Below are 14,990 nucleotides of genomic sequence, written 5' to 3'. Positions count from 1 at the left end.
TTTTTAAAATACAAAGATTTGGTCAGTTCTCGAAAATTTAATTTGAGAATAAGTTTATATATTTTGGAAAAAAGAAGGAAAGAAAAGCAGATACTGATTAAAACGCAGAGGCATCCGGGTAAGTGTCCTGAGATATTTTATACAGACCTACATTCATTTCGCGTACTGTTCCATGCGTATAACGAACTTTTTTAAAGGCTAAAAATCAATCGCCACGCGTTTTTTCTACAGATGCATGAGTGTGTGTGATGAAATTCAGGAAAGTTTCTGTCTTTGAAATTAGGGAAAATTTTGGATTATAGCAAGTGCAACAAGTTTATTTAAGTACATATTAAATCTTATTTTAAATAGGTTCCTTTATAATTTTCATAGCAACAACACGCATTCAAAATTCCCATTTGCGTGACAGGTTGTTTCTAGAAGTGCGTGCGTGTGTGTGCAGGGCCCTGAAATAGACCACCCCCTCCAACATTTTCACCCCTCCATCCACCATATAAAATTTCACTTGGCAACAGTAATGATTTTCCCTTTCGCCGGCAAATGCATTTTCCTCGTTACTTTGACAACTCCACACCAAAAACAACTTGCTGCGTAGTTTCTTTGGTTATAAAAATCTTATCAAACTGCGTCTTTGAATCTTTAATCTCAATTCAGTTTCGTGAGGGTAAATAAATACATGCATATGTATTATGTACATACATATGTATGTATGTACATGTGTTCGAGTGTTTTTGGCATAAGCATTGATTGTGAAATATGTAGTAAGTTTCGGGTTGCCTCCTGAAAAACATCCAGGAACATATTTTGAACACTTTACTTTCCTGCTTCACAATTAAAAACAGTTAAATACTTAATTTATTGAATTTTCACCCCTTCAATAAAAGTCTATCCTAATAACTTTTTTAAATCGTTGGCAAAGCAATTGAAGAACAAATGACTTATGTTTTAAGGAACTTTGTATGTGTACATTGTTCCTTCTTACTTTCATGATGTTTATTGAAATTATTTTCACATGAAAGCTGCTGAAAAATTTAAAAGCAATTTATGATTTCCATATTTGCGCTTTTCCAATTATAAGCAAGCTTATTTCAATTCGATAACTTTACGGCTTTAACAGCTTATGCAACCGGCAAAAAATATAACTAAATCCAAATATCTATGGTCCTTCAGCTTTGAAATGATCTTAAAATATAAGTATATAATAATATAATATTAAACATTAATATTTAAAGTACCTAAAAAAAATGATTTTAAAATGATTGAATGTTCAAAAAATTTTAATTTTCTGCTCATTTTTCCTTTGTTACTATTTCCACAACGTCGTTTTGAGCTTTTGATATGGTTAACATTTGTTATTTATAAATTAATGTTTATAACTATCGTGATAGTCATAATCCGAAACAATCGGTGGTACCTATCGATATGATAGGTACACATCTCTCATCGAGTATTATGGGTAAACGACATTTCATCATCTGGTAACACTAAAAAATCGTCAATCGACAAAAACAGTCATTCGAAAAAAAACAAATCAAAGAAGAAGTACCGTTTTTAGTGAGCGCGAGTGTTTCAGTGTGTGTGTTTGCCTAGAACTAGAGAATTAAATTTGTTAAAGGACTTAGTGCAAAATTCTATGCTTTTCGAAAGTACAAAGCTTTGCTAAAGCAGGAAAAGGAAAATATACGAAAAGTAGCTACGATGCACAGCTGATGGAGAAAAGCCCCAAGCACTTTTAGCCTGGTGTGTGTGGGAAAAATCGATCCGCAAACGAGAAAACCAAGGAGAAAATGTCAGCCTAAAAAAAACAGAGTTCAAATTGTGATAAAAACGCAGTACAAATTAGTTAACAAATAGCTTAAATGGCAAACCACAAGTTTTTATAGCGAACTATTGCTTAAAAAAAAAAAAAATAAATAAGCTCGAAAAGCTGCCAGCCAATATATTTACTTGTCTTCGAGTGCAATAAAAGCCAAAATTCTTAACTAAACAATTCATCTCAACATTCCTGCGCAACACAAAAACAACAAAATGGCTGTAAAAACGTAAGCAAAATGCAATTTATTTTAAACAAAAAGTCTTTTAATTGCAAAAAGAAAGTCAAGGCTTTAGTTATTTTGTTTTTTTCATTCATCAGATGATTTTGTTGTTGAAAACAGAATGATATATTGAGGCATACATACATAATTTGTTAATTTACGTGTTTGTTCCACTTCCAGTTCGTTACACAGCTGTTTGGTTGGTGTTTGTATGTATGAGCGAGAGAGTGGTTTTTGGGGTCCGCTATTCTTAATTCATTGCTGGGGGAGTGAGCGAGCGAGATATAGAAAGAGAGGGGAACTATGTGTGTGTTTGTGGGACTGTGCTTTTTATGCAAGCTGTACAACATACATTTGTATGTGTGTTTGTGCCTTTGTTTGGCTATCAGCTTTAAAATACACTTTTTCCGCCTAGAAAAACTAAAATTACCTCCCCTTATTTGCATATCTGCATTATTTCCATTTTACGTTAATTGTACATTACAGCTCCTTCTTTTTTTTTTGTTTTCCCCCAAAATCCTTGTGTTTCACTTCCAAAGTTCCATCACAGCACACACACGCACGGGTTGCAAACAAAGACTTTTGAGTGTGTGTGCTGTGTTCCCATTTGGATTTTTGCTTCATGTACAAACACACACCACCGCAGCAACTCGATATGTTTAAGAGTGTGCGTGCGCGGGCTTGAAATTGCGTCAGCCAAAAAATAAAATATGTATGTACGACGAAAACAACTACTTGTTTTGGTTTCAAAAACACTTAAGCTTATTTTATAAAGCAACTTGTTTCTGAAACAGAGAACTAGTGTTATTGCATTCCGTCTTGTCCGCCGTTTCTCCTTTGGCTGATTGCTGATTTCACCTTCAGCGCTTTTATTTTGTTTTCTGGGTCATATTTGTTGATTTCAATTTGTTGCGCAGCCGCAGACACACACACAGAATTGCTTAATTTGTTGATTTTCATATTTTCCATAGCCTCCAAAAAATACAAAATAAATACATCGCATAAAACGACCCCCACGCACACATACTTATCAAATACAAGGTGAGGGTGTGTGGGTGTTGCTTTTATACCGTTGTTTTATTTATTCCTCTTCACACTTGTTTCATGTAAAAAGGTGTTTTCAATTCTTTGTCTATCTTCTGTGTGGAATGGAGGAGAAAAAACGAAAGAAAAGGGAAGAATTTAGCTTTAACCCTTAGTTGACCAAAGTCCAACTATAAATAGCTTCCTTATTTCAAAAATAACAAATTCTTGAAACAAATTGCTGGTTGCCAATTTACTTATTTGATCTTTATAAAAATAAAATTTTATTGTTTTAAGTACAAAAACATCAATTCAATCTTAGTATCAACATTGAAAATAACACAATTTGTGGTCAAAAAAGGTTCCTTTTACCAGAAGTTGTATACTTTCTACCTGTTTTTTAGTTTTCAGTCTTCCATAAAATTCGTGTATCCGCAAGCAAGGCGCCAGCCTAAAGTGAAATGTAATGCCCAAACTCACTCGAACGATAGGAAACCATCCCAAAAAACCGTGGTGTATACCAATTCTACAATGAATCCGATTCCGGGAGATTTCAAGCCCCCCTGAAAAAGCACTCAACTGAACCGTTTTTAAACCCCCTTCCTGGTAAACCCCTCTATTTTCAGCTCGTGCCAGGCGACTATTCGAGTCCCACCCTTTTCTAATTCAATTTTATGAAAGGTGATGAAAAATTCCAATATTTCTGCTTGCAGCTGTTCTCTCTCTTTGATTTTTTTCGCACTGCAGCTGCTTTTTCTGTGTTAGCATTTATATGGGTTTTGTGGGTATCTGACAATGGCGATAGGATCAAATCGCTTTATCGAACCTTGCTACTTACGTCATGGAATGTTACGAAATGTTCGCCACTTCTCTGATAAGAGAGTCCCCCGCTGTAAGTCATTTCTGGGATTGCAACGTATCAGTTACTTATCTAAATGTCACTTTAGAACCTTGGATATTAATGTGTAGCCCATAAATTGGCTCAAATGCGAGCCCTGGAGTCTAGCATTACGATGGTAAATACAATGGACTCTTTATCGAAGAATTTTCTCTGCAATTACGCATAGAGAAATCCAAGAGGAGTACGTTGTGATTCAGTGATACCCATGGGAAACTCTTTGTTAAAACTCTGGTTCAAGTTATCCTGACTAAGCAATTATGCTGATAGGTATTATTAAATAATTATTGTGAGGCTTCAAGGCTTAAAGTCGTGCCGATTGTAAACCAGGCTTTTAAAATAGATAATCACTATCCTCTATTAAATTCTCGATGTAATTATCTTAGAATCACCAACTTTTTGGTATACCTTCTCCGTCCCTTGTTAATGTTTGGGACTTTGACCCAAGACTGTGTTCCCTAAGATTAGCACTCGCTTATCATTTTATTTGGGCACGCTCCTCAGACGCTCCACTCGTCATTTCAGTGACTCCGACTTTGGTCACGTTCACTTTACGTTAGGGAAATTCTTACACTGCAGCACAGTTGATAATGAAAAGTCCGAGGGGGCCGGAATGCATTGCAATTTGGTAAAGCGTCGATTCACACGATCGATAGATAATTGGCGAAATGCAAATCGCAAGTCCCCATTGACAGATATGCGAGACTAGCGATAGACTGATAAGTGTTCAAAATCCATATACAACAACTGGAAACTAGAAAAGTCAGTGAAATGAAAAAAACACTACACAAAAAACAGGCTTGGCAAAGGTCGATCGCCTGATAGAGCGGCACAATTTCCAATCGCCGTATACCCGAGTACAATGCCCGCTGCTCGTTTCTCTATCTATTGTCGTTTCCGTTTAAGGTCTGTTACTTTTCTTTACCGAAAAACATAAAGTTTCTTTTGTTTTCTGGGGATATCGGGAGATAAATTTCCTTGCATCGTATCTTTGGTAGCACATGCCACTGCAGCTGCTGCAAGATCTTTTCATTGTATTTCCCCCACTCCACTTGTGTTCGGTCACTATTTAAATTCCAAAATTCTGTGCTGTCGCCGGGGTGGATTCGAACGCTTTTTGGGGTTGCTCTAAAGAGTCACCCCTAATCAAAAACTGGCGGGGCGATTCCCTTGTTCCGTTAATTATAGCTTATGGCAAAGTCAAAGTTCTTTGCACCTCTTTTACACACACGAAAAAGGCGAACAGGCAGGTTGCTTAGGGGTTGACAATGGTTTTTACAAACTAAAGGCGCTCTATTAAGTGGAAATAATTTTAAAGTGCCAATAAAATGTGTATTTGGTAAGACAAGAATCCCTTTTTATATGATCTGTATCAATTGATTTATTATGGAAAGCGACAAAATGTTATGATCTTTTTAACAGATCGGTAATATGAAAAATAACTCAAATTAAAAAAATCGGTTATGAAACAACTAGAAAAACAAATGAAATGGTATTGCATCCAAGATCTTGTTCTTCCACTCTCCTCCCTTGGAAGCCTGTCTCCAGTCACGTTTCTATTTCTTCTATATGAAGCTGGTCTCCACTCGATCTCTCTGGCCCTCTCTTTCCCGCAATCTACAGCGATCACACTCTCTCTTTGGCTGTCATTTGTTGACCTTCATCAGCCGATGACGATGATAAATGTACAATCCATTCGTTCGTTCACAAAAAAAACTAGGTACACGGAAGGAAAAGCAAAGCGTACGAATTAAAAACAATTGACCGATTATGCGTTTGCTGTAGAAAATATTTTGCTCTTAGTAGTGCCTTTTTTGTTTATGATCCGCTTTCCGCTTTCATTTTGAAAACGTCTCTCCGCTACACCCGTACCTTAACTTTCAATTGCAGTCAAGGGATTTACGGTGGTGCCTAAATAAAGACAAAGAGAAGCTATGAAAATATTTCTCACCTGTCCCAGGTAAATGGTCACACCCCTGCCGCCTATCGTCTGTTACGAAAATAGTCAAAAAGTGAAATTTGTGTGTGCTTCTTCTGGTATTTTTAACAACATTAAAAATATGGCAACACAGATACTTTTTGTATCTGCTGCATGTGTGCGTACGTGCCTTTTTGCGTCAGCAGAGCGCAAGCCAAAAAAGAAAACAACTAAAAACAACTCGACAACTGACAAAAAAAAGCGCTAAGAAATAATTCAGTTGAGAAATCTGGCATACATAACACTATTTTAAAGGCACCTGCAGTCGGACAGAAAGCCTTGGCTAAGATCAAAAGTGCGATAACTTTTTGTCTGGCTAAAGTTTGCCTTTTTTATGTGATAAAAAAAATGTACGCTTTTATTATGACCACCTTTGTTATTTTTCTATATTTCCTGTACCGTGAAACCACAAACAAAAATTCTGTTATGGTCGCCAAATAGAAAAACAATCATCGGATGTTGGCATTTCAACTAATCTTCAAAACGTATACCTAAATATCTTATCGCTTTTTGATATTTTGATTTAGACTTTCCTAGACATAACACAGTTTTATGTTATGTTAGTTTTAGTTATGTTGCCCATTGTTATGCATTTCTTTATTGCTTTGATGGTCAGCAAAGCGTAAAAGTTGAACTTTAACCTCTCCGCCTCACCGTTATCACTTTTTTGACAGAAGCTTTTTTCTGATTTTATTTTAAAGATTTGTAAGCTTTGGTCTCCATATGTATGTGTGTACGCTTACTCAGCAGCTTTGAAGTCGAACATTTTTTGTGGATTTCCCCCCGTCCCTTGAAACGAGTTTTTGTGGGTGGGCGACCTTGAATTGTGGGTCCGTAGCTAGTTTTATACGGTTATTGTTATTGGTTGTTTTGGTCTCGGTCTTTAAAAATAGAACTGATCAGTAAAAACACAAGAAAACGTATTTTCTGTTCATGCAGAAGTGTTGCTGAAGGTATTTTTGAACGACGTTTCAACTCACTAACCCTATGTGTCACATAGCCCGCATCTGAATCATTATATTTGGGGCAATACAAGATGATTCAGGGCGCGGTCAAAAATTTGTTTTCGACCTTATTATGAGTAAAGCCACTGTCAACAAATTTTCGTTTTATTTAGCATTCTTAAAGTCCGAATCAGTAAGCTTAAGATTTTTTATTTTAGTGTTTTTATTGTTAAATGAAAGTATGCCTACAAAAACTAGGGTTTTTCCCCTTGTTTGTAGTTATTTTCGTATGCATATTGAGGAAGATCGAAATCAAACAAAACGAAACCTTTGGCGCCAGTCGCTAGATAATTCTTGTAATTTTCTACAATTCGATTTCCTCCTTGGTACGTTTAAAAATAACTAAGGCGATCCCACATCACTGCCAGATACTTGGAATCTCTGACTTTCCGATCACATCTGGAGGCAATTGTCGGGGCTTTCTTAGTCATTTCTTAGTTTCTCGAGTTTTTGGTTTAGCTGGGTTTATGTCATACATATATCATCCAACTGTTTACACTATGTGAAGTTTTTGTTTTGGTTTCGGAAAGAGGAGAAAGCATAAAATGACTGAGGTTTTCCTTTGGTCGCATTAAACTAGCACACAAAATGGCGGCGCATTATAAATGTTTGATCAAGTGTCTATATGTAGATTTGTTTTTCCTCTGTGTTGGGCCTTACATTTTCTCAAGTTTTAATCGCGGGCTTTTGGGAACATCTCTTGTCTAGCGGAAGTGTGAAGTGATATAGAAGCACTTAGGAACTAAAGTTGAACCGATCTAAAATGTTGTTGCTTACTCTTTCAAGATTGTTTGTTAGGGCCAAAGAGTGAAATAAATTCGATTAGGAAAGGTTTCATAATGAAATCTTGTGAACATTTCAAAATTTCTTTTATTTCCGACGAGTTTGATAATGTTCAACCAGGGAAGTAAGTTCAATGCTTTGATTACGACTAAAAATTATAAATCGAAAATAACAAGGTCGTTAAATAATACGGTGGTCTTTTAAACGTTTTTTGTTTAATCGTTTGCGTCTGAACATTTAAGACACAAATATGTTCGTTGTCGGATTCTATTCATGCTTTGATTTCTTGCAAATGGACGAGTGTCTCGATCTATTTACGTGGCTTGCCTTGAGGCGCTACATAGAATCCCAGATCCCCCTCCTATGACAACCTTGTGGTTGCGATTTGAATAAAAATGTGTCACTGAGTAAGGTCGGCCGGGCGATTTGAGTTGAGCACTGCCCAACATAAAATGAATTCCAATGTCGTCAGGTTTATAGCTCAATTTGGGTACGGGTGTATTTTAGCTGAAACCAAAAAGTTCGTTAAACGCATTGAACACGATATAAATATTTAAAAACAAAAAAAGAGGGAAGAAAGTGCATTGCACTTGCACACAATAAATTTATTTGCATACCATCCATCCATTGACTTTATTTTGAAACACACTGTATTAACATTTTAATTTCTCTGTGCCCACACACAAACAACTTTTGCAGCTCGTAAGTTTTATTTGAATTTAGCCAAACAAAAAACCAAAGCATATAAACATTATCATAAAGAGCTAAAATTCAAAATTAGCCAAGCGCAAGAGTTTATTATCGTGAAAAGCACTGAGCGAACACTTAATAAACCATAATTTTAAGCGCTTTGCACAGAAATTCATTTGGCTTGAGTTTCTGAGTACATTTTCCATATCATTAGCGCGACAATTGTGAGATCAGCGTACGCCAGGCAAACTAAATAGTCGACTGAAAGCTAACCGCCATTGAAATCAAAATCTTTGGAGTAGCTATTGTCGAATTGTCCTTTGGTACACTGCCCGCAATTCTGTCGTCGTCTATAAACCATTGTAGAGGGTGTCTTTTGTTTGTTTCCCGTTTGCCAATCGTTGAAAGAATTGCATTAAGGTCACTGAGCTGCTGAAATTTTTGAAAAATCAGCCAGAGTTTTTGAACAAATCAGATCTCTGAGTTCTGCGACCGGTGTGTGCAGCACAAGTAGCAAACAGATTAATTTTATTTTCGGTGCCGTTTCGGTAGAGAGTCCCTGTGGTCTTTTTTTGGATTCCCTGAAGCGCGAGTTTAGTTCTAAACCTACACGGATCTTGAGCGAAAGATTGAGAGTTTCCTTCGAAAAACTCGTTGATATCGGCCCAATTGGGAAGTGTGAGATCCGTGTTTAGCTGAAAATAAAAGCAAACAAAATTTGTCAAGGACTGCGAGAACGAAAGGAAGAATCCTTCTCCTTCCCACTTCTCCTCCTTGCGATTTCTATCTGGGCCTAGTAGTTTTCTTTTTGCAATTTCCCGACACTTTTGTCACCAGAAAGTGTTGCTTAATCTACAACCTTAAAAACCATAACACAGGTACTAGGCCAGCCCTCACAATGTCTGTCCCTGTACGCTACTCCTCTGCTGCCGCCGAATACGCCGCCGAAGTTGATTGTGAGTTGGAGAGCACTCTGCAACAGCAGCAGCAGCAGCAGCAACAGTTGCACCTGCAACAGCAATACGAGTACGAGCAATACCAGCACTACCAGTACCAACGGGAGCAGGATATCGCCTACTATTGCCAGTTGCAGGCGGCGCGGCAGCAGGAGCAGTTGATGCAGCAGAGGACATCGATGTCGTCGTTGGTAATGCCCGGCCTAGCCTTGCCCCAGGACCACCCAGCCACCATCAACCCAGGATCCGGACACAGCCCAGCCCACAACAACAACGGACTCACCATGGACGCCCACAGCATCAATGACATTCTGGTCGACGACGAGCAGCCCTCGACTTCGGCCCAGGCTGCCGCCGCTGCTGCTGCTGGATCCGCAGTGGGATCTGTAGCTGTAGCGGGTGGTTCGAGTGGATCGGGTATATCGGGTGGTGCCACTAGTGGGGGCAAGCTGGCCAACGGCATTAACCGCAATGCAGAGATGCCAACTGATTGGATGAGGATTGCGGACGAGGGCCGGTATGGGACACCGGGTGCTGCTGGCTTGGAATATCAGAAGTACGAGAAACAACAACAACTGGAGGATCTGGAGTCCGAGGCGGCAGGAGGTGCCGTCGGAGGAGCCAACAATAATGGCGAGCCTTCTTCGTCCTCGAAGAAGCTTGAGGATCAGCTGCACGCCCTCACCTCGGATGAGTTGTACGAGACCCTTAAGGAGTACGACGCTCTGCAGGACAAGTTCCACACGGTGCTGTTGCTGCCCAAGGAGTCGAGGGTAAGTCTAGTAAAGAATTTGAGGTGCAAACTATGCATTCCTCATATAAAAGCATCTAACCAAATAGCCCACTTATTTCATCCCACAGCGTGAGGTGACTGCCGGAGGACGAGATGGATCCGCTTACGTACTGCGCTGCCTGAAGATGTGGTACGAGCTGCCCTCCGACGTCCTGTTTTCGGCCATGAGCCTGGTGGACCGCTTTCTGGATCGCATGGCCGTCAAGCCGAAGCACATGGCCTGCATGAGCGTGGCCTCGTTCCATCTGGCCATCAAGCAGCTGGACTTGAAGCCCATTCCCGCCGAGGATCTGGTTACAATATCTCAGGTGGGTGCTTTAAAATCCGTCTTCACTCTAAAGTATGGTTTTTACTTTTTTCACTTCAATTCATTTCATAGTGTGGTTGTACCGCTGGCGATCTGGAACGCATGGCCGGCGTGATTGCCAACAAGCTGGGCGTCCAGATGGGACATGCACCGATCACTTCCGTGAGCTACCTGCGCATCTACTACGCCCTGTTCCGCAACTTGGCGAAGGAAATTGGTGGCGACTTCTTCAAGTTCTACCAGCAGCTGATCAAGCTGGAGGAGCTGGAGAACCGCCTGGAGATCCTGATGTGCGACGTGAAGACCACGGTGATCACGCCGTCGACGCTGGCGCTGGTGCTTATCTGCCTGCACCTGGACTTCCACATCAAGGAGTCCTACACTCGCGGCAGTCCTGAGCTGAAGCACGTCTTCGAGTACATTCTGTTCCTGCAGCAGTACATGAGGGTGAGTTTTGGCATCTATTTTCTCATTATGTGGGACTTGTGTAAAGTATTGCCTCTGCCCCACAGATTCCCGATCGCGTTTTCACCTGCGGCTTCAGCATCGTGTCGGGCATTCTATCCCACTACAACGGGCAGAACAAGGCGCCCTACAAGCAGCGGCTTGTCTGGAAGTTGTCCAGTCGCACGCTGCGCGTCCTGCGCCCGATCAACCGCTTCTCCTCCGACCTGCCCACCATTGAGGAAGGCATATCCAATGCCCTCGACGATGGCCTGCGTTCGAGGTGAGTTTACAATCCTGGTAGAGGCCAGTTATATTATTAAATCTACCCAATATTTTAGAAGTTATTAGCATAAATGTACGTTTTTAGATATTTTAAAGTTTGAGTTGCTGTTTAACGTCGGGAGATGTTGCTGCCTAAAACTTGAAATCGACTACAACGATCCTTTTTTGTTTTTAAATTGTATGCAACAAAAACTTTATATGCAAATTAGCGAAAAAAAACATATTTAAACTTTCAGTGGTTTTTTTTTAAAGCCTTAGAGTAATAAGAACCCAAGAAATTTTCGGACCTGGATCCACCGTTCTTTATTTTTAGTGATTTCTGGCATAGCCTACACGCGCACATACAATCTCGAATGTAAGCAAATGTGTCGATGACGATCTGAAATTTTTGGCGTAAACAAGTTTCTAGAATATTAGCGATTCCATTATCAGCCGCAGTGGCAACAACACAATTGTCATGAGACTGGCTGGCTCGCCCACTGCCCGCCTGCCTCCTCTTCGAACCGCCCATTCTATATGCGTGTTTATAATAGCTATTTGTTTTTGGTTTTCGCTGCCCTTGTTTTTGCCTTTTTTTCGGCAACAATCTTATCGTTTCCAAATACCCGCTAGACGCAACAACAAAATACACGCACGTAGCTGGCAGCGAGGGTCGCCAAAAGAGTATTTGATTGTGCACAATATATATATATATATCCGTCGTTATATATGTTTATACCTATATCTTTGGCCGTCCTTGAATTTTAGCATTGAACTTAGCTGTACATGTTTCAATGTCATTGAATTTCTATTTTTCGCCTCAGCTGTTTGCTTTCTTTCCCTTAAAGTGCTAACTTATCGCTGATATTGTTCTCAAGGTTTTTTCGGTTATACAAAAAGTTCGTCATAAACATTTAAGAGAGTTCAATGCACTGTTTTCCGAAATATGTGTTTCGATTGCACCTGAGCAAAGGCTTTTCAAATTATCAGCTGATTTTCGGGTTCTTGATTGCGAAAGGGGGGCCTTCAACTTGAACTCGTTTTGCTAATTGTTTGTCCGATTATTGAGCCACAATCAAGGTTGTTTTCAAATTGCAACCTGAAGTCTGAGAAATTATAGGGCGTTATCGTTATTTAGCTTTTATATGTATATATATGTATATGTATAGATAAACTAATTGATTTAACGAAAAAAGAGCTAAACGGCAGACAAAGCCTTTTCTGAAGCTCAAATTGCGGTCATTTTTTGTTTGAGATTTCATAAACATTGGTTTATTAAAGATTAGAACGTTTGTTTTTAATTTGAATTATTTTTTGCAATCTAGAAGATTAATTTTCTTATATTATATAATGTAATGTAATGTAATTGATTAATTTTAAATATCATTATAGGTTTGTATTGGATTCCAATTATTTTTAGCTTTCGGAGAGATGAGATTAAGTTATTTTTTTCTTATGACAAAAGTTTTGACTGGAATTGTACTTATATTTTCGACTTTGTCCATTCTTTCTTTCCAGAACCGAGAGTATTAGCTCCGAGGAAGAGGAGGACTGGCCCACTTCACCAATAATTCCAATTTTCGAACAATGTTAGTATCCAGCCTCCAGCCAGCAGCAGTAGAGCAGCAGAGGGACAAAAGCTGGACAAATGGAGCAGCGGACAACGGAACCATCAACCAGACGCCCACGCGGCACACATCCACAACCCCTGGGGACCCCCGATCCTTTAGAAGCACTAGACATATCCCCAGCAGAAGCAGAGAAAGAGGAAAAACAGCCGGAATATGGAGGTCCTCGAAGGCGATGTGTGTGTCCGTGAGAGCGTTCCGCGTGCAAGAGTAGTAGTGGTGGTTGAGGTAGAGTGTGTATATTTTGCTAAAGTGCATCATAATTCTTTTGGCATATACACAAATGTGTATTTAATAGCGCTGGTTCTAACATTTAAGAAACTATTGAGATACGGAAATGTGGGCGGGAAGCAGGGACGCAGCCTCGCCCCTCCCCCTTTTGAGAAAGTTGCCTAACAGTAGCGCCCCCACAATTTTTTCGATTTATTTGCGGCAGACAAAAAAATACGTGAAAAAAAAAACAAAACTTGAAAAAATTTTGAAAAAAAAAAACAAAAAGAATGCTGCGGACCATCATACAAAAGATTGATGCCGTTCCGGATCATTATTCGAGATCAGTGAGAGAGAGAATACGATTTGAGAATTGCGAACCCACGCCGGAATCCCGAACATCTGGAATGGGACAGCAGTTTTTTGTTGGTTGCGCTTGAAAACCTTACAAAAAAATCATACAAAACATTTCTAAACAAAAAGAAAATCTTTTTCAACAGACCCCCCTTAAATATGTTGTTAACACTATGTTCTCTATGTTTGTTCAGTTAATGTAAAAGCCCCGAATCAATGGACCCAAAAAAAAAAAAAACCACAAAAAATCATAAAATCTAAAAAAAAGTACAAAAGTTTACTATGTATAGACCGACCCTAAAAGATAAGTTTAACAAAGAAAATCAACAAAAACAAGGTCAGATCAGATTAATCATTAATTTTAGCCGCGCTCAAAAAAAATATAAAACAAACACTATAAAAAGCTAAAGTATAATTCGCCGCCTGTATTGACTAAGAACTCTTAACAATAATAACTACATTAAAAAACGATAAGATGAATCCACAATATGTAGTGTGTGTCTAGTAGATTTTTCTCTGTATAACAAAAACGAACTCAATTTCCGCCCTAAAAAATCAAACAAAAGCACGACCAATGCAAACTTTCATTATCATACGCAGCTAAGTAAATTTGTTATTATTACACAATTGTTTATCACTTGAACAACCAATCAATCAATCAACTTCAAGGCATCGAGATTTAGTTCGAGTACCACAGTGATCCCCTTTTATATTATACCTTTACATATAATACACGAGCTAATTCTTCTTTTTTGTTACATAATATTATTTAACTTATTAAACAAATTTGTAAAACGAAATCCATTCTTATGTTGTACCATATGAACTACCAATTAAAACCTAGTTTAAAGCAAAACCAGCGTTGAGACAAGGCCAAAATTCAGTTCAATTCAGATTGAAGCGCGGCAAACTTGAGCAGAAATTATGATGCAACATTTAGCAAGATGTACGAAGGGTCAAGCGAAAAGTTATAGAGAGCATTAGGCACTAACGCAAAGCATAAAAACAATTGAAATTCGCAAATTCAGATACGTTTCATTTCTTTAAACCTTTTGGCAGAGGAATGTGCAAACTCTTGTCTGTAAAATTTAATAAAATGCGTTTGCCCGCCACAGGGGCATTCGGTTTTCATGAATATTTACAACAAACTCGCCTGTTTTATTTGTTTTTGATGCAGTGCAGCGGCGACTCCGGCAAAATGTGAGTACACCATCACCATTTGCATAATCCCCAGAATCCCCAGCTCATGGCAATTGTAAATAAATGCGGGCGATTTTGCTGTAAATATTCAAAGACTCTCGATCTTTAACAATTGTGCAATAGATTTTGTAATTTAGCAACCTTCCCAGCCAAAAGATCAATTCTGTAATAATCCGAAAACAATGTTAACACACAGTCGTACGTTAAAGTGAAATGGAAAACAATTAAGTAATTTAAGCGACAGAAGATCATGTGTTCAGTGGCGAAAAAACACGTTTTTAGCTTTGTCCAACTTGTAAAAGAGGCAATTGACAAATAAGCGATTAAGCGTAAGAGAAAGGTGAAAGCGGTGAAAAGAACTCTAGAACTAAGTTTTTCTACCATCGACTGCCACAGGCTGAGATTTCATAATTTTAACAACT

At 38.9% G+C, this 14,990-nt stretch overlaps 1 protein-coding gene across 2 annotated transcripts; it reads left to right on the top strand.

Moving 5' to 3' along the window:
* Positions 1–18: 18 nt before the first annotated feature.
* On the top strand, positions 19–14,516 carry LOC108142961 (cyclin G). 2 transcript variants are annotated; one of them, XM_017267105.2, is made up of 6 exons: positions 19–118; positions 9,291–10,141; positions 10,230–10,469; positions 10,541–10,915; positions 10,981–11,195; positions 12,695–14,516. In XM_017267105.2, the coding sequence occupies exons 2-6, from the start codon at positions 9,311–9,313 to the stop codon at positions 12,768–12,770; spliced, it is 1,737 nt and encodes a 578-aa protein (XP_017122594.1). In that variant the 5' UTR covers positions 19–118; positions 9,291–9,310; the 3' UTR covers positions 12,771–14,516. The 2 variants fall into 2 exon arrangements, with proteins under 2 accessions (XP_017122594.1, XP_017122595.1); XM_017267106.2 differs by lacking the exon at positions 19–118 and adding an exon at positions 1,438–2,042.
* The last annotated feature ends 474 nt before the right edge of the window (positions 14,517–14,990 follow it).

Source organism: Drosophila elegans, unplaced genomic scaffold (assembly GCF_018152505.1).
Source record: "Drosophila elegans isolate 14027-0461.03 unplaced genomic scaffold, ASM1815250v1 contig_468, whole genome shotgun sequence".
In the NCBI taxonomy this organism is placed as follows: Eukaryota; Metazoa; Arthropoda; class Insecta; order Diptera; family Drosophilidae; genus Drosophila; species Drosophila elegans.
Note: the sequence above shows the minus strand (reverse complement) of the source record. Positions and strands in the feature narration are given on the sequence as shown.

Excerpts from the sequence above, each read along its gene's own strand:
- LOC108142961 (XM_017267105.2), top strand. The coding sequence starts at position 9,311 with ATGTCTGTCCCTGTACGCTACTCCTCTGCTGCCGCCGAATACGCCGCC. Across the intron at positions 10,142-10,229 it reads TGCTGCCCAAGGAGTCGAGG|CGTGAGGTGACTGCCGGAGG; the intron begins GTAAGTCTAGTA and ends TTCATCCCACAG. Across the intron at positions 10,916-10,980 it reads TCCTGCAGCAGTACATGAGG|ATTCCCGATCGCGTTTTCAC; the intron begins GTGAGTTTTGGC and ends TCTGCCCCACAG.